Source organism: Aulonocara stuartgranti, assembly GCF_965226115.1.
Source record: "Aulonocara stuartgranti genome assembly, chromosome: 10".
In the NCBI taxonomy this organism is placed as follows: Eukaryota; Metazoa; Chordata; class Actinopteri; order Cichliformes; family Cichlidae; genus Aulonocara; species Aulonocara stuartgranti.
In genome coordinates this window covers 18,537,303-18,556,628 of record NC_138946.1, presented here as the reverse complement: position 1 = coordinate 18,556,628, position 19,326 = coordinate 18,537,303, and the positions used below count along the sequence as shown (strand labels likewise).

The window sequence follows — 19,326 nt, the reverse complement described above, 5'->3', positions numbered from 1 at the left end:
AAGCTCTCGGTATTAATGTGCAGTAGCCAATCACCTGTCGGTCAAAACTCCTTAGGCAGTTAAACCTTTATACATCAAATATACTCAGAAAGTGTAGCAGCACCTGCCAGGACAACAGAGAAGACTAGAAATTGTTAAAAGTAGTGCCTGCAGCAGAATATTCCTCTTACTGCTGTTGAACGGCTGCAGTGTAAGGTGAAGCTAAAATGGAATAGAGGATGATAGACGTGAGAGGAGGAAGATTAAGGTCCTTTGATGTTAAGTTTTATGTGTGTGTCTGTTGGTGTGTTTGTACGTGGCATGCAGTGCGGGAGACAGAAGGGGAGAGCAGAAACATTTATTTCCACTTTTGACTCTGCGTGGTGCTTGTGGCCTTTATCAGTGAAGTATTTGAACTCTGGGCCCTTTTTGAACCCCCGACTGCAGATCCTCCTTTTTCTTTCCTGCTGTGTGAGCACTTGATGAGCTTCAAGCACAAGGTTGTCTGATGTCTTTTTGTCTTACTTTACTTTACTTTCTTGGGGGGATAAGTTTAACAGTCATACTAGCTCTTCTCTTTGCGAGATTAGGGTGAGTTTTTTTTTTTTTTTTTTTTTTTCGCCTGTCCCATTTGGTTCTTTAGCCATCAGAATTGTTGTCTGAAGACCAACAAGGATACCCAATGGATTTACTTTGCCAAATGGATCATCGTGGCATTGCCGTATTGGTCCATTTGGTCGATCTTTGTTTTTATTATTTATTATATTTTATTTTCAGATGTTACAGACGGGACAGACATGAGTGAGAGATAGGAAAGGGAGAAAGAAAGAGGAAGGAAAGGAAAAACAGAAGGGGAGAGGGACAGTGAGAAAGGGGGGGGAAAAAATAAAAAATCTCCTGGATCACCTGTTGAGAGAAGAATAGAAAACAAGCAAAAAAAGACAAAAAAAACAAAAAACAAAGCAACATACTAAACACAACACCATCGCATTAATCTAGCTAAGTGTAAACAGCAGTAAATACTAAATATTCAATGTTGTTATGCAGCACGCAGGACAGATGTGCTTCGAAGTAGCAGCCAAGAAAGGTGTAATTTGGGTCTACGAGCAGTGAACACCCGTGTGCATACCTGTGTGGATCAGCATGCTTGTATTCCAAAGGTTTCTCCATGTAACGATCTGCTAGGGAGTGTGGGGGGGCCACAGCCCCGTCCTCCAGGGTGTGAAGCAGGTATGGAGGAGATCAAAACTCCAGACATCCAGAGGCCCCCAGAACACAAGAAACCATGGAAGACCAACAGAGGGGCAGCTGCACCACTGTTCCAGTAAGAGCTGAGGAGAGTCCCAGATGAGGGTTCACTCAGCAGCCGCGGAGCAGAAGCCAGGGGGAGTTGCAGTGACGCGCCCGTGAGCTCCGCCGGCCGCCAGCTGTGCCTGAGTGACCGAGCCCCAGGCCGAGAGGCCGGGGGCACCCCACCCCCGAAGGGGCCCGAGCGAGCCCCAGGCTCCAGGCCCCGATAAGCGGCCGCCAAGGAGTGAGCCGGTGTGTACCTGGACGCCCACCCCCAGACACAAAGAACCACCAACGCACCGACACCTGAGGGAGTCCGCCACCGGCAGGGGAAGTGGTGGTAGGTGGAGATAGGCCTCCAAACCTTGGAGGGCCTGAGATGTCCCCAGAGAGGTGGCGTCTGATACCCAACCTGACATATAGACACAGAAATACAGGCACACACAGATACAAACATCCATTCCCCCCCTCATGCTCTCATATGCACTCACTCCACACTCAACCTACGTGGAGACAGACATAAAGAGACGCTGTACACACGATCACACTCCCCAAGCGTACTCTACAAACCGGGTCTAGGTACCCTTGCTCCTGGAGGGGGGAACTGCACCCAGACCCAGGTGGTGTTACCATTTTCCCTGCAGTGGGGAGAGGCAGACCGCCCTGACTCCGCAGCAGCAGGAAGGCTCCACACTCCAGACCGCAGTCGGACGGCCAACTCCACCTAGCCCTCCCGCTCCAGCAGGCCGCAGAGAATGGGGGTGGGAGAAGACTCCAAACCTCCCTCCACCCGCTCATTGTAGTGTTGATGCATGTGTGTTCTAAGGTGCAATTAAAACCCAGGAGGGCATGGAGCTACCTGCCAAGGAGCAGCAGGTAAGCGCATAGTCCCTCCTGATAGCCCTCAATGTCTAAGTGTATTTAAAATTGAGAGGTGGGCAACGACGCCAGGGGTGAGGTGTACACCCTGATGGTAATTTGGACTCCGTGATTGTGCCCACCCCCAAGATCCTATATGTATGTGTAATGAGAGTGTGAATAATGTGAATGTCTAAGTTGTGGGATAAGAAGAAGAAAAAGAAAGAAAGAAAAAAAAAAAGAGATTAGGGTGAGTTGCCATACATTTATATGTATAATGAGTTTAAAACCACAACAATAAATGTATTTAGGAGTTTCTCTAATCCACATGACAGTTCTTAGATTTGAATGCCTCACTTTTGTCCTTCAAACATACCTTCTAGTTCTTGTAAATAAATAGCTTAATCTTTGTCTCCTCTGGCCATAAAACCGTTCTCCAGCATTTGGTTTGTTTATGTGGGCAGCTACAAACTTCAGTTGGGTTCAGTTGTCCATGGCAATGTAAAACTTGCTTTACTGTGTAAAGGAATGTAGGTGTTGCAGCATTTCCCAGTTCATTGCAGACTTCAGCCTTGTCAGTTTCTGGGTTGCTCCCAAACATCCTAAGCACTTCTTCTCACCTCAGGGTGACAATTTGTGTCTTGTTCCAGACCTTGACGAAGTTGTGATACATGCAAATAACTTGTACTTAAACACAGTTGTTTGAACTGATGATGCTGGAAGCTGCATTTGCGTAGAAATGACTCCAAGAGACCTTCCCAACTTGTGTAAATCTACAGTTCTCAATATTAGATCGTCCTATGACTCTGTGTGCTTTGGTCAATCCAACGAGTCCTGCCAAAGTCAGCCATGCAGTCAGTCATGATTACTAATGAGACATTAGTAGGCATGCTTATTAAAAGGTTTAAGTGAGTGTATGTATACTTTTGACCCTGTGTGGTTTAGAGAAAATCCATAATAAATGCAAACTTGTGTATATAAACATCTGACCACAACTGTATCAAACATTAGTCAGAGATTTAGCTAACATGGGTTTTTTCAATAATATATTAAAGCTGTCAAAATACAGGAAGACTGACGTTTCATTTAAACCGAAGCCTTTCCTCAATTTGAATTTTAAATATTGTCAGTTTTACCCCCCAAAAAACACCTTTAGAAATCTTTATATAGCTCACGGCACTTTCTGAGAGACTGGTCCGTGTTTCTGCACAAACTCATTTGTAGAGAGAGATTTGCAATACCTGATTTTCCTCCTCTGCTCTGGGATCTTTGCCCCATCTCACCACGTTCCAGCTTCGATCAAAGAACAGAAAGACTGACAGATGCATTCTCACATCCTTCTGTCAAGGATGTCAGGGGAGCTCCAGCAACCTAGTACCTACTTGTGCAGAGAGAAGCATTCCCCATTGATCAACGAGCAAAACGGACTCCGTTAGTGCTCTGGATGGTACTGATAGAAGAAATCATTAAGGAGTAACGCGTTTGGGAAAAGATTGCAGGGCACTAGTAAAGTGGGTTAGAGGAATGTCCCTGGAGTTTATACTTCCCACTGTTGTAGTTCATCCTCCAGCTCAGTGGGTTGTGTGTGTGTGTGTGTGTGTGTGTGTGTGTGTGTGTGTGTGTGTGTGTGTGTGTGTGTGTGTGTGTACGGTGCAGGACTAGCGTAGATAGTAGCTTCAGTAAAAATAGCTGATGGCTTGTTCAACTATAAGCCATTCAACTTTATTATTACAGTGGGATGAAAAAAAGAGTCATACAGCATCAGGAAACTGGGGAAATTAATGAAAATTATTTGCAATTATTTGATACTATTAGAGCTAATTGGAATTAGGGCATTTTTCTGCATAGGAACACATAACATTCACACACTAAGCTAATACTAGGCTAAACTGCTTTGACCATAATTGATTCTTATCAGCGGTTTGTATATAAGTGTACATGGAAATATGTATGAGTTAGTCTAGAGGCTAGAGTAGAGTATCTAGAGGCACATAGCTTACTCTACATGGCATTGATTAGCCATTAATTCAATCCATGCTTTAGCCCAGTGGCTGACATCTCCCAAGATGTTTCATGTGTGTGTGTGTGTGGATGTCTGCGTGCTTTTGCACTGAAGACACCCCTCTTGCATCCGCACATGAAAGAGGGGTGTGTGCTGTTAATTCCTCTGTGATTGGCAGACTCTGTTTCATAGCTGAGAGAAGATTCCAGCAGAAGACAGTTGATTAAGCCTGTGCCTTTGAGCAACACCGACTCCATGACAGAAACTCAATCGCCAAAACAAACTGTGTATTATCAGCTCTATTTGTCTTGTCTTGCGATAATAAAATATTGTAAGAAATCAAACGAAGGGCGGGCTGGAGCGAGCAGGGAGCTGAGGGGAGAAGAAGAGCTGAAGGGAGATGCAGCGGTGAAAGCAAATTCAATGAGTCAAAATGAGCTAAGGGGAGAGAGGAAGGAAGACGGGGGAAAAAGGAGCGGAAAGCGAGGCATGCGGAGATCTGCATAGAGAGGAGAGTGAATGCCATACCCCAGATGCCATGGCTCAGATCTAGTCTCTGACTCATGCTCGCTCACTGTGAACAGATGGTTTCTGTGGTGCATGTGCGCACACACTTATAAGCATACACACACACACGCTGGTGGAGGAGAACATTAGATGGGCCAATTAGATATGGCTGGCATTCTGTGGTAGAGGAGAGAAAAAACTAACATGGCAGAGGCTTATTGAAGCGGCAGTGCTCTAGCGGTGAGGATGGGCTCGACGGGGCTGTTTATTAACTGCTAAACTCCCACTCTATTTCAACCAGCTCTGTGTTAATCGAGCTTTATGAGCTTAAAAGATGCTTTAGACTGACAAAGATGCATGCATATTAGTCAAGAGGCAGCACCCCTGTCCTTCGTTCTCTCCCCGCTGAGGAGCTCTTATTGCTATTTTAGTTTTTCACTGATGCATCTCTTAGAAGAAGCAAATAACTCCAGGAAATATCTTTTTTAATGAGATAATTGCAGGAAGTCAAACATTTTTGAAAAGATTTTGGAATAACAAAATAGCTGCTAACACAAGTTAAGTTTTGTTTGAGTTTTATTAGAAAGTTTCATGTTGTCAGCCAGTATCGTTTCTTTTCCTGTTTTTTATTTACTAGTTTTTGCCTTTTTATTATATTTTTTATTTCACAGCCTCAAAGGCAACCTCTTTTATAGACACATAAATAATGTCGTCACACTTGTTATATGTAATTTCATGGCTGAAAAATGTAAGCTTGTAAAATTAATAAATGAATATTTATTTTTTTGCTTTGTTCTTTCAGAAACCTAAACAGGGAGCTTGATATTATCCCAAAAAGTGTCAATAACTAACAGGCGGGTGTAGCAGCACCATGGTGGTAAATGCATTTTCATTAACTTATTCTGTAAAAGGCTTAGTGCCTGGAGACAGAGTCTGAATACTGCTGAAATAGTGCTGACTGCCTGTGCTCACTTCTCGTGATGTTGCCTCAGTGAGTGAAATGACTGTTTTTGTCCAAGCTTGTGACCAGAAGCTGAAAGAAATGCAGAGCAAATGGCTCGGCTTAAGAACACTTCAGCAGGGATGATTCTGGCTGTCACTTTGAACCCAGACTGTGGTTAACAGATGGTCTCCTTCTACTGCCTCCTCTCTCCATCCTAAATCTTTCGCTTATTCTCTCCTGCTTTGAATGTTCAGAAATCTACTTTCTTCAAGACTGATCAAGAGCCTAACAGCAGTGTTATATTTAACCTTCTAGGACCCTGCGTCCACATATGTGGACATCACATTTTATTTAGACCAAAATACTCACTTATGCTCTACAAGGGCCTGATATCCACTTACGAGGACATTATACTGCCACTGTTCTATCAAAATTCTAACAAATATCTTCATTTGTGGCTCTCATTTTTCTTAGAAACAAAAAGCAGGTAAAAAAAAAAAAAATTTGATAATTCTTTGTTTTTACATTCATCGAGCCCCAATATGCCCAAATGTCAAAGAGAAATTAAAAATGCATCCTCTGGAAGAGTTCGGGTCTTAGGAGGTTAATCAAGAGAAAATGCTTTTCCTCCAGTCTAACTCTGAGATCATTTCTTAAGACTGAACTTTAAATTACCATTTGACTGCTTTCAGTCAGTGCTCCTTATCATAGAGGAGCATCTCTCTCTTGTTGACCATGAGAGGAGAAACGCTGTCCTTTTAGCTGGAATGAACTTTTAATCTCTTGGCATCTGTGTCCTAAGAGAGGAAAGGAGGCCCGAGGCTGCTGCCGTCAGCTCCTGTGTTATCATTTAATTCGACTGTCTACAACCCATGCCTTTGCTCTGTGGGGTTATTAATTTGATATTTATATATTCAGATATAACCTTACCATGACTTTCAAGAACATCACACATGATTGTAGCGTTTTATTCCCTGATATAAAACTGAGAATTGTGGGATGTACAATTCCGTGCGTTTGCAAACTGTTTTTTAGTTACCATGAGAAGACATTTGGTGACAATCTTAACTTAAAGTTTTAAGTTAATGTAGCTTGAGATAAATTTCAGTTTGGAGCATATTTAAAGCCACACTTTCTAATTTTGAACCAATCAACCTCCTTTGTCAATTCCAGGTTGCACTTTCAATTAAAACGATTAATGTAACCTGAATATTGAATATCAAATCTGTATCTTATTCTATGTTTTATTCATCTTACTCTGTTAGCATGCTTTGGAAACCCAGTATTCAAGTTAATCTGTTTGTTGACCAGTTTTTAATATCTAATATTATTAATGTGATTTTATTTAGATAGCTTTTCTTCCAAATATTCTTTTACTGGTTCATCTACAAATACTGGATAGAGTCGATGGAGTCAAATTCCCTTCCTTATGTGGCTAGATTCTTTTTTTCTTTTGACAGTTGTTCTGAATTTCATTTATTCCACCTTTAAAACCAGCTGAAGGAAGGAATCAGCAGGAAGCCATTAATAAGCAGAACAAATTATGGCCTCTGATGAATATGAGTTTCAAGCTTCATTACACACGCTGTCTTTCGCACTGAACAGTGTTAAAGGAAACTGACATCTGTCTGTGAGAACATGTGGTCTAATTAAAAAAAAGTTTAAAAAGTTAATATTAGGGTTAGGCTTAAAAGTTGGTGTATAAATGGAAAAAATTTTCAGTAGGTTTACACACTGACTTACATTACTCATCACTTATAGTTTGTTTTAAATCACACTACAAAAGCAGCGTGCAAGCAAACCTGGATCTGTTACTTTTAACTTTGTGAATTAATTTCTTGCTGTTTGTTTTTCTGATTATTTCTTCTAATTATTATTAAAAATAAAATAAAAATATTATTTAATTATTATTTCTTTTAATGACTTAAACTCAGTCATTTTAAGGCGCAAGGTGTAATCTCTGTCTTAAGGTATTTGTACTTTTGTTGTTAAACAAAAAAAAGTGAGATAAAATAAAGGAATGGATTTATTGATTAAAACGCAAAGAAAGCGCATTAATTAACATTAACTTAAAGTTAAACATAATAATATTAACAGGGAAACGATGATATCTGTTCATTGTGTCAACATGAATACTTTTTGTACTTCTTTTGTTCTTCAAGTACAAGTTTGAGTGTAGTGATTTTAAATGAAATATTTGCGCACTGTGAGGCTGCTTCATCTATTTATACAGTATACAGGACACGAGTACCTCCAGCTCAGTAGGTATTAACGAGAAATGCTCACAAACCACAACTTAAAACATCTATACTCTTCCACTTGTTCTTATCAGGGTCGCAGGAGCCTATCCCAGTTAACATGTGATGAACGGCAGAGTACACCCTGGACAGGTCGCCAGTCTGTTGCAGGGCTAACGCAGAGAGACAGACAACAATATGCTCTCACATTCACACCTATGACAATTTAGAATCAGCAGTTAACCTAACCCAACTAGGTTATTTGTCTTTGGGAGAGAGCTGGTGAAGGAAAGGACATGAAGGAAATATGGTGAAATCAAAGTCACGATCTTCTTGGTGTGAGGCAACAGTGCTAACCACCACCGTGCTGCCCTGACTTAAAACAGGACCAATGTAACCCCTTTACCTGCTTCATTAGTTATCTTACAAATATCTCAAAGAATCTGTTACCACATGGTTCTTCTTTTCATATAATACATAATACATCATTCGCCTTTTTGTTGGGTGGTAGGTGTTTTTCAGGAAAAAAAGGGGGGCTATTGATTTGCCATGTCAGCACTGCAAGCTGCACTGCAAGCTCCTACATCAGCGCCTGCGTATGCATGTTTGCACCTGGATGCATTCCCCCTGGGTTACTTTCAACGTGAATGGGCTTGATCAGTTCCGTGCTATAAATGTGAATGTGAAAAACACCAAAAGAGTTCATGTCGCAGTGAGAACGAAGCATTTGACTATTTCACTTTCAAATTAAAATGTCGTTTTTGCCAGTGAATACCAGTGAAAACCAAAAAGCCAGGTCAGTTCTGCTGGTCTTGGTTTAGCTATGAGGAACAAACCCATCCAATAAAATGGCCTCCCGCTGAGAACAAAAGCCTGCTGTCTTTTGTTCCCAGCTGTTTCCTCTTATTCATGGTCCCTTTTTCATTTCTTTGCTATTTTTCATCCGTCTCTGTAAAATACTAAGCTTGCTGCCGGCTCCATTGCAGCACCAATTATTGCTCCTTGTAGGTCTTTTTATATCCTTTTGTTGCCTTCCTCCTAATTCCATGCATCCAGCCTTTTCCCTCTTTCTTTCTCTGTTATCCATCATCAGCTGGCAATTAGCCAATAAGTGATGCATATCAGCTTGATAATGAAATGCATCCCCCCTTTTCTCCTTCTCTAAGCCCTCAAAATAGTCGCCATCTTCTCTTTCACAGCATTCCCCAGTTTTGTATTCCCCACATCATCGTTTTCTCTTCCTCTCTGTGCTCCGGGAGTTCATTTGTCCATATTTGACCTCTGACGAATGAGCTCATCTCTGTTTATATCAGCCAGCCAACTGATCTATGTCAACTCAGTTTAAATGTTCTAGGCTAGGTTTTCATCTTTTAAACCTCTAATATAAAGGATGCTGACAGGTTGAGCCACAGAGCTCTGTGAACGTAGTCCACTCCTCTCTCCAAGATTAGATTTGAATGAGATAAACTGACCATATCTTCAGCTGGTTAATGAGAAAGAAATGCTGTCAGACTGTCAGCAGCCTTAGTAATGAACTCCCAGAGGAGCTCTGGGATAATATGGAAGCTTGGGGAATGCAACATATGTCAACTGTGTGCTGACAAATCAGTGAACAATAAGACATGCTAGTAAGGTTAACTGGTGACTCTAAATTGGCTGTAGGGGTGGATGTGAGAGTTTGCAGTGATGGACTGGTGACCTGTCCAGGTTGTTTCCTGCTTCTGGAATATTACATATAATATTGCTGTTTTTATATTTGCACAATATTCATGCATCAAAGAGCAAAGTAAGTTTGCAGTCACTATGGGCTTGCGGCTGGTCAAAGGAAAGTATTGATAGATACATTCAAACAGGATTTTTTTCCTGTGTTGTTAAGCAACCAACTTGCGTTACAGTGAGGTACAAGTTGTGCTAAATGGCTTAATGATAATTTCATAGCTTCTTTCGATCAGCTTTAAAACCAATTCTTAATCCCTGTTTGATGGAAAAATTTTGAAGCTTGAGAAATGCCGGTAATCTCTTGTGTCACTATTGATCAGGAACGGGGAGATGAGCAGGATTTATGCCGTGCGAGAGAGAGTGTGTAAACTATCTGTCAGTTTTTCAATAGATTAGAGCTCCATTAAGAGTCAGGAAGAGCAGTAATCACTGCAAGTATACATGTTCCAAGTATTGTATGCCTGTCGATGTTTCCCTGTGTAAACAAATCCCTGTATGTGTGTGTGTTTGAGATTGTGTGGGTATATGAAAGACAAGTGTATGTCCCAGGTTAACGGACAAGAAATTGGGGGCAGCAGCAGTGAGACCCTGAGGTTAGAAACCATTTCCCGGTCCAGTGACCCTAAATTCAGTCAGAATATAACCCTGTCCAGTTATAGGAATAATATGTGATCGCAAGAGATGTGAAATACAGAAAATAGGGCAGAAAACTCTGAAGGTAATGAGTTGGTTTTTGGTTTTTTTGTATTCTAGGTCTGAGTGTGAGTGAGGAGCCTCCTCTTCATAGAGTGACAACTGGCACTGCGTCAACAGATCACCAGAGAGGGGCACAATGTCGCAGCAACAGCCTCCAGCCCCCCTCCACTCCGGCACTGCCCCGACGCTACCTGCCACCCCAGTCAAGAAGCTCCCCTGGAGGTCAGTAGTTTTCCTGGAACAACACACAGAGTCTTGGTTTGATAAAACTGAAAGCATTTTTTTGTTTTTTCTGTGATTTGGCACAGCTAACATTTCTGCACTACCACACATCAGTCGAAACCCATAAGCTCTGTGTAGTAAATGTAGGAAATATATATTTTACATGCACATTTGTTCTCTATGGATGTGTGCAAAAGAGAGAGATGCATGTTTCCAGTAACAGATTGTGTCCTATTGTCTCACGCTGTCGTCACATATGTGGTTTACAGGCACCTATTGTGCACATATGTTAAAATAATTAAAAATATCATGAGAAATCCACATTAGAGGAGGCACACTATGCAGCATATCCAATCGAGTGCCACCAGGAATAAGAGGATGGAATTGACAGCAGCAATATTCTTTTTCAAATGCATTTGTATTATCATACATGAAGTAACACCAGGCGCTCCATAGTATCGCACTTCACTCTGCCACATTTATATGATGTTATAAAAATGTCCTGCTTCTGCTTGAATAGATGACACAGAGCTACATGTTCTCTTCTGTGACATAAGCGAAATACATTTGAGACAAAACAATGCAGACATTGCTATTGTTGCCAACAGGTTCTTATCAGGGATGCAGACGGTGTTGTGGGGATGAGAAAATATCCTTCACCCTGTGTGCCCTGAGCTGATACAGAGTGTGTTATGAATTATTGATGTAGAAAGTTCCTGGCAACCTGACTCATACCCTTTTTCTATATTAGCGTTGCATTAAGGCTTTTTTTGGCTCTCTATAGGGTTGTACAGACTCATATGTACAGTCATGGCAATAAAACAGAAGGTACACCATCTTTGAATTCTAAGGTTTTATGCATCAGGTCCCACAATGAGGTAAATAGAACCTCAGATGAGCACCAACACATGCAGTGTTTCATTATTTATTATTTATTTACCAAAAATCAAGCCGAAATTGTCACGGTCTGGAGTGAGGACCCAAGCGCGGAGCTCTGTGTGTAGACTGTGCGTTTATTTACAGTGCGGTAAATACTGATGCACAATTAATCCCCGTGCTCCCCAAGACTCCCGTGTGTGTCTTCCAGTGGCGTCCGTGTTCGTGCGCCCTGCTGTCGTGACTGTGCACACCCTGTGCGTGCTGTCCTTCCTCTCCATGCTCCTCCTGCAGGGAAAACAATGGAAGCAGCCGTTAGACACTGACCCCCGCGGGCAAACACGATCAGTACTTCCTGGAGTAACACTGACTTGGGAGTCTAACTCAATGATCCCACATCGGTGGGAGCTCCAAGACTCTCCTAAGTAGCTCCCCCGACGAGCCGTGATCAGCAGCAGGTGTGTGGCTTGGGTGTGGCCAGTCCCTAGCAGGGCCACACCCACCAGGCCTGAAAACAAGTGTTCAGACACACCTGCACCCATACACACACCCACACACACACTCATATCTACAAACATGGAGAAGAGGGGCAGCAACACCAAAAATACATATAATATCACAAGTCCATGACTGCCCAGGGATCCTGGGTCGCTCAGACCCAGGACCCTGACAGAAATGCAGAAACTGTATGTGGAAAAACTAAATACACCCCCATGATTAAGTAACTTGTAGAAACACTTTTAGCAGCAAAAAAACTGAAGTAACATGTCATGAGCACGTGTATTTCTGCTTCAGCCTGTAAAAAATAACAACGGTTATTTCATGTAAAAAATATCTGTATCGTCATCTGAACATGTTCTACTTGTTTGGAAAAGGTGCTCATACAAGCATGGTGTTCCGTGTAGGCAATGGGAAATGTAGCTGTGCTATCCTAAACAGCTTCACATCACAAGCATCTGCTGACCTTTTATTTTCAAGTAGCCCATCCAGATTTAAATTCAGATTCTACAAAGCCTCACTGTGTGTTCGAGTCAGTACGGTGATGTGATGTGACAGTGTGTGGCAATAAAGATTCCCTCTGAGAGCCACATTTGCATGATTTTACCAAAACATGCACACTGAACACCGCACACACAGTGTTGCTGCAGAGCAAAAGAAACCTCCAGGGTTATATGGGGATTTGTTCAGGATCAGAGGCTTCTTTCCCGTAACAGGTCTAATTAGTTTCTTTTCAAGGTCTCGCTCCCACTCTCCTGCCTTCTTCACACCAGTCTCCCTGCTAACCTCTTGAAACTTCCTTCCTTCCTACTTCTTTATTTGCGTCACCTCTTTTTTCTCCTCCACTTAGAATTTTTCGCCCCAATTTTCTACATTTCGAGCTCCCGTGTACTTGTTTCAAATCCAGCCACTTGTTCTTACATTCACTATTCTGCAAAAGATTCAATGTGAAACGCAGGAGAATGTTTTTGAGGGTTGAAATAATATTAATAAATCATTGGGAGTTCCTAATTGTTTCCTGTCTTGACTACAAAGTGCAATAGTGTCACATAGACGAAGGAGGATTTTTAGCACATCTGCTCAGCTTCTTTTTGACCCGCAATCCTGTGGGACATAGTTATACTACACAGCAGGGGGGATGTAGCTGGAGATGAAAGCAGAAGGGGTAACTGGAAAGATTGGAAAAAAGTTAGGAGAGGAGGAAAATCAGCCAAGAAATGGAAAAAAGTACAATAAAAAAAGATTGAGGCAGGCAGGCAAAGTCGATTTGACACTCATGTGTGTATATCTGACATGCTGTACTAGCCAAATGTCACTGTGTGATATTCGGAGCCTAATCAACACCTTGTGTTGTGACAGTGAGCAGGAAGGAGTTTCAGCGGAGTTCAGAAGTCACACGTTCTCTCCCGTCCTCTCCAAAAAGGCTGGCTGTGGTTCCTCCCAAACCTCAGTCTCCAGGTAAGTTTTTCCTCTTTGTTATTATGCAAAGTGTAGATATATGGAATAGTGGTTTTCTTTGTCTACAATACAAAACAGAGGTGCTAGAAATCGAACAGTTTGACTCGCACACAGGGGCAGAAAACTATTGATGGTAATATAGACACCTGTGCTTGTCCTACGATGGCAAGTCAAATTGTATGTAATTAAAAAAGCCTGTGCCAGAATCCCGGTGGCTGACTAATTGTACACTATTCATCCTGATCAATAAGACACGTATTGTATAGCTCCACCTCACTCTGCTCTGGGGTGTCCCGCCCCCCAAATATTTCTAATACCCAGATGTGGTTCTAAACAGTTTGAGGTAGAGATTTGTGATATTTAACAATTTCTTCTATGTTGTGGTTTCATCCATGTGGTCTGGAAAGAGCAGAGTAATTTTCTTTTGGGATTGCGGAGAGAATCCAGATGTTTCCTAGCAGAGTCAAACACATCTCCTCAGGCCACTTATTTTCTCACTTTGGTGCTGCTGTTCACCTTTGTCTTTACTGCTACTTTCTCGGACCTCGTCTACTCCTACACGGTCCCAAAATGAAAGCATTTTTCTTCTTTCAAATTCCCAGCATCATTGATTTTGCTCTTGTTTACTGAAATTTGCACACTGTTGTTCCACCTTGAAGTTGCTCTGGACACGATCCCAGCAAGATGCTAGCGAGAGAAAGTGAAACTGATATTCACCTCGTGAATATCTCGGCCTTGATATCTTTAAGAACACCCTAAAAACACACAGACAAACACTTCCATCTATGCTCTCCGCAAGATTTGCCATTACCTTTTCTCATTGTTTCTTGCATCGTTATTTCTCATCCATCCACCTCTCCGCTCTCATCTGCATGCTGCCTTCACACTCATCCATATAGGCTCATTTAGTATTCAGTATCCTCTCTCTAACCTTTCAACTAGAACTTGCACATGTCTAGGTGTGTGCACATGCATGCTTGTGCACATGTGCCTGAAAAAGAGGCAGAGAGCATTTGCTGAAAATAAGGGAAAGGGATTCCTAATAAGGCTTCAAGGCAAAGAAAGGACATTGAGATAGATGGAGCTCTGGAACAATTGCTGACGCTTGCATTTTTTTAACAGATGACATCAAAACATCTCTGCAGTTTTTTACCTTTTGGTCTTTATTTCTGTCATTTTTTCAGAGAGCTACTCCTACTAATGTGTTACATTTCTACGCAAAGCCCTTTGGTTATATTTGGTTAAACGGGTTATAGACATCAATCACCAAGACAGTTATTCAGTTCATCTGCAGCTATTCCGCTCTATCCGTTCGTTGCTCTTTTTTTCTTTCTTTTTTTTTTGTATTTTACCCTCCGCACCCCCACCTCCCTCCAAACAATTTTGCACTCATTACCTGGGACCCTGCTCCCCAAGCCCAGCCTCGTGTTGCCATGGAGACCACTCCCCATGCTCCAGCAGGCCTGAATTATAACGTTGAGGCAGGTGATTTGGTGTTCTGCTGTGATTTTATTTTGTGTGCAAGCACATTTCCACCTACAGGCTGGTTTGTGAGTCTGTTGCTAATATAGAGTAAATTTTATGGTATACACACACTCGCACTGTAACAAGGTGGCGCAAGGGTTAATCGCCTTGCTTGTGTGTCAGCTATGATTTAATGATTGTGCCCCTTCAGACACCGTTACTTTGATGTGCCCAAATGTTTCTTTACATATGCATGTTGTAAATAAAACACCCACGTTAGCATAATCGTGGTGTTAAATCGTTATATGAGAGAAGTTTACACATTTATCATGAGTTTAAATGGTTCATTATGAGAAACTACCTGAAGACTGTATTAAAAAATAGATTTAATTAAATTACTACCATTTATCCTGAAAATGCGATCACTGATTCACCAGTTGAATTTTGATGTTTAAAATTGCCAGATTCCATTAAGGATATTTTTTTGGTTTCATGTATTTACTTCCTGTTTGTTACCTCTTTATGCTGGGAAACTACTGAACTGTTTTAAAAGTGCCTCTCCTTTTTGTCACTGTCATTCAACACTAAAACTGATGTGACAGAACAGATAAACTTCGGTATATATGTTTAATTGGCTGATGTTCAGTTGATACATTTGTGAGTCCCTAATGTCTTGTTAGTTTCCTTAAAACACACACACACACACACACACATACACACACACACACGCTCATTCTAACCTTATTTGATTGTCTTTGTTGCGTGCAGCAGCAGTCCGGGGCTCAGCTCCCTCTGGTTCCCCTCGCCGCGTGGCCCCCCTGAGGCTACAGCAAGAACAGCAGGAGAACCTGCAGAGAGAGAAAGAGGAGGCTCAACAGAAAGAGAAACAGAGGCAAGCGGAGGAGAGAGAAAAAGAAAAGCAAAGAGAAGAGGTGGGTAACTGAGAAACTCTGCAGCACCGTTTGGGCTGTTCATTCTGGTATTATTCTGTGTCGCTTTTCAGGTTCAGAGGCTGCAGGGACGCTGCGAACAGCAGGAGAGGCAGCTGAAAGCTCTTAGAGATGAACTGAAGAAGACTTCGCTGGGTCTAGAAGCTTTCATAGTCACCACTCAGCATTATTGCCTCAAGGTAGCGAACTGGAATGATACTGTGCACAGTATTACTGTAATCACCATATTAAGGCTTAAAGGTTCACCTGCCATCCCATGCAGATTTACAACATAATACCGCAGTCTTAGTGTTTACACCAAGCCTAATATGTATGACACATGTGCACACAGTGCACACGCGTGAATTTAAGGGCACATGCAGTATTTAACAGCATGAAGTGTTCACAGCATGGTCAATGACATGCTGGATGACAAACAGTTTGAACAGTGTGACTGTGGAAAGGGTCTACCAGAGTTCAGTGTGTCACTGATCTGGTTTCATCCAGTTCTCTGTCTAATGGGATGATTTCACCTCTGAGGTGCTGTGGTAGTAATACCAGTGCCAAACTGTCGGGGGACTGTCTGACTTCTTTATGGTCATTGTCTGAGTGCTGCAATCACAGGTCCACACTGCAGATATTCAAGACAGGGAAAGTACAAGTGTGACTTTTGAGTGGATTTGAGCTCCCTCTGCTGGCATCAGTCAAAAACTACAGCTAGAGCATTGTATATAATACTGTGTAAACAGTTCTGTATAAGCCAGACTTTCTTGTACTTTTTTAAAGTGGTGTTAAGCGGTAGGTAGGGTTTCTGAAGGTCTTTGGCATCATTGGCTGCTTTTTCACTCATTTTCAGTCCTGTACGTGAACCCGACCATTTTCTGATGAATGGCCTTTTGTTTAAGACACTTAACATTAACCTATGAATCATTCACACACAAAAAAACACCTAAACTAGTGTGGTGTCTAAACATAATACACAACTTAGCAAAAAAACTATTTGAAATTGTGTCTTTGGGCACTTTGTTATGTGTCACAAACGCACATATGTTTCCCTTTTCTCAAGCAGAGCCTACCAAAATTACTAAAGACAACATAATCTGACATAAAAGAGTATTTTTGCACCAACAAGAAAATGCAAATTTGAAACTTTTGGTTTGAATCATCGTCATCATGTATGAGAGAAGTAAAGTGAATGTCTACAGCCATCTGTGAACCACAGTCAGGGCTCTGATATGGTTTGAGGCTTTAATCAGTGCAATAACATCTGGAAAGCTTCTGATTAGCAACAGAATTTTTTTTTCTGGCAGTAAAAAAAAATCCCTTACTGCTATTTAAGGTAAAGATTAAGAGCTGTTTGTGGCAGTGTGGATTTTTGGGTACATTTCAAATCAAAGCATGCTGTCCACTACGTTGGTTAATGAATGAAAAACGCATCTGTTAATATACCCATCAACCTTACCTGTAGCCTCACAAATAACATCCTAGTAAGTGAATTGTACAAAGCAGTAATACTCAATTTAGGGCATGAGCTAGACTTTTTTCTACTTTACTAAATTCAGATTATTTAACAGGTTCTTACAATGTTTATTTTTCTGTCAAATCTTTTAAATGTCACTAAAGCAGTCAGTACTGCAGCTAAAATGCCAAACAAACCCAGTGTCAACAAGTTTTTTGTAGTTAAAAGGCCAGTAAATCCATAATTAAATCATTTCAAAGATAGACTATTGGCCTTCTGTTCATTATTTAAACTTTTATTATTCTCTTTGGCCAAATTCAAGGCCAGTCTGAGGTCATTTGAGTTTAAGAATTCCAGTTGATTTGTACTTGGGCTGTGCACTGTGTCAACAATGACGTTCATTTTTGTTTTTCAGAATGAAACCGCAGAAGAAAATCAAAGGAAGTTGTCTTTGGAAATGCAAAAGATCAGAGAGGAAATGGGTAAAAATCAAATCACTTAAAGTAATGTACGGCTGTTACATTAACTAAAGCACAGTTAATGTATTCTAGTTAGAATCACTAGACCATTATAACTACCTATTATTCACACCTGGGCTGTTCATACAGTGAATTGTAAAGGTGTAATCAGTGTAAAAGGCAGATATTTTTATTTTTACATTTTATATTTCAACATAAAACGACTTGCATTAATGATTTCCAAATAGAAATGTTGGTTTTAAGCTTTCTATAGCTGCTAGTGTCCTCATCGCATAACTAGATGACTAGATGTACTTCATGCACAGCCTCAAACTCAGTGCGCTGGGAGAGACTCCAGAGAGAGAAGGCAGCGCTGGAGGTGGCGTTTGAGCGAGAGCTGCAGGAGCTGCAGCTGCAACAGGAGGCAGAGCTGGCTGCTGTGGAGGAAGGACTCAGGAAGTGTCACTCAGCAGAGGCGGAGCACCTGAAGGCGGAGCATCGGTCAGAGATGGAGGAGTGTAGGACTCAACAGCAGGAGCAGGTAGGAGAAAGGCATCGGTGGGAGGTGACTGGTTTGTTTCTGTTATTAGCTGGCTTTAACGTGCACGTGTACACGTGTGTGGCTGTGCGTTAGATCGAAGAGATGACAGTCAGCCATCAGGCAGCCATTCAGGAACTCAGAGACATGCACAACATCACCATGGCAACACTCCATGAAGAGCATGCCCGTACTATGAGAGGTATGAATGTGGGGTTTGTTTAATAAAAAAAAAAACACAATATGATGCAAGCACTGCAGGGAGTCACACCAGCTCTCTTCTTTTATCATCCTTCTAAATCTGCACATAGACTTAAGGAAAGCTCACGAGCAACAGAAGATCCTTCTAGAGGAGGACTTTGAGAAGCTTAGACTTTCTCTACAGGTATGATACTGAAAAGAAGATCTTTTTTTTAGGTTTAAACATAGACATCTGTACTGGTACAGTGTGTAATCTTGTATTTTTGTGTGTGCATTTTCTCAGGATCAAGTGGATACGCTCACCTTTCAAAACCAGAGTCTGAGGGACAAGGCCAAACGCTTTGAGGAGGCTTTGAGGAGGAGCACAGATGAACAGATAGTGGTGAGTAAATACCTTGCATATATATACAAAGAGCGCAAACAGAAACTTGGCATACTTCTGAGACGCTGGGTGCCTTTTATTCAAACACTCCCTTTCATTCATTTATTTGTAAATGCGCTTATTTTTTGGCAGGATGCTTTAGCGCCATATCAACACATCGAGCAAGACCTCAAGAGTTTGAAGGAGGTCGTGGAAATGAAGAACCAGCAGATACACCAGCAGGAGAAGAAGATCTCTGACCTGGAGAAAGTGGTAGGCTCAAATAAGCCACCGTAACCAGCATCTTCTACACTGCCTTTTCCACAAATTCGCACTATTTTGAATAGACAGAAAGGTCAGTGTGGTCTGTATAATGATAGATTGCGGTATGGTTGTTTTCTGCTTTTGAGCAGGCCCAAAAGAACGTGTTCCTCGAGGAAAAAGTGCAGGTTCTGCAACAGCAGAATGAAGATCTTAAAGCTCGCATTGAAAAGAACCTAGCCCTGTCCAGGTAAGAGGCATCATCATTAACATTAATGCTCAGCATTCACTACTTCATGCCTACCTCTCCTGTAGGTACATCCAGAGTCAACCTTTGAGGTGAAAGTTAACTTTACCTCCCTTTTTGTCT

The 19,326-nt window shown here is 41.7% G+C and overlaps 1 protein-coding gene across 3 annotated transcripts in view; it reads left to right on the top strand.

The window, feature by feature from the left end:
- The window catches only part of mtus2a (microtubule associated tumor suppressor candidate 2a), a 48,140-nt gene that overhangs the window by 24,780 nt on the left and 4,034 nt on the right, over positions 1-19,326 (top strand). For 2 of the 3 annotated variants that reach the window (XM_082548702.1, XM_082548703.1), the window contains exons 5-15: positions 10,289-10,453; positions 13,187-13,285; positions 15,518-15,681; positions 15,753-15,878; positions 17,553-17,619; positions 17,922-18,136; positions 18,230-18,335; positions 18,445-18,518; positions 18,618-18,716; positions 18,849-18,968; positions 19,106-19,206. In XM_082548702.1, the coding sequence (XP_082404828.1) occupies positions 10,289-10,453; positions 13,187-13,285; positions 15,518-15,681; positions 15,753-15,878; positions 17,553-17,619; positions 17,922-18,136; positions 18,230-18,335; positions 18,445-18,518; positions 18,618-18,716; positions 18,849-18,968; positions 19,106-19,206 (1,336 nt within the window). The remainder of the gene's footprint in view (positions 1-10,288; positions 10,454-13,186; positions 13,286-15,517; positions 15,682-15,752; positions 15,879-17,552; positions 17,620-17,921; positions 18,137-18,229; positions 18,336-18,444; positions 18,519-18,617; positions 18,717-18,848; positions 18,969-19,105; positions 19,207-19,326) is intronic. The other variant, XM_082548704.1, reaches the window with a different exon arrangement.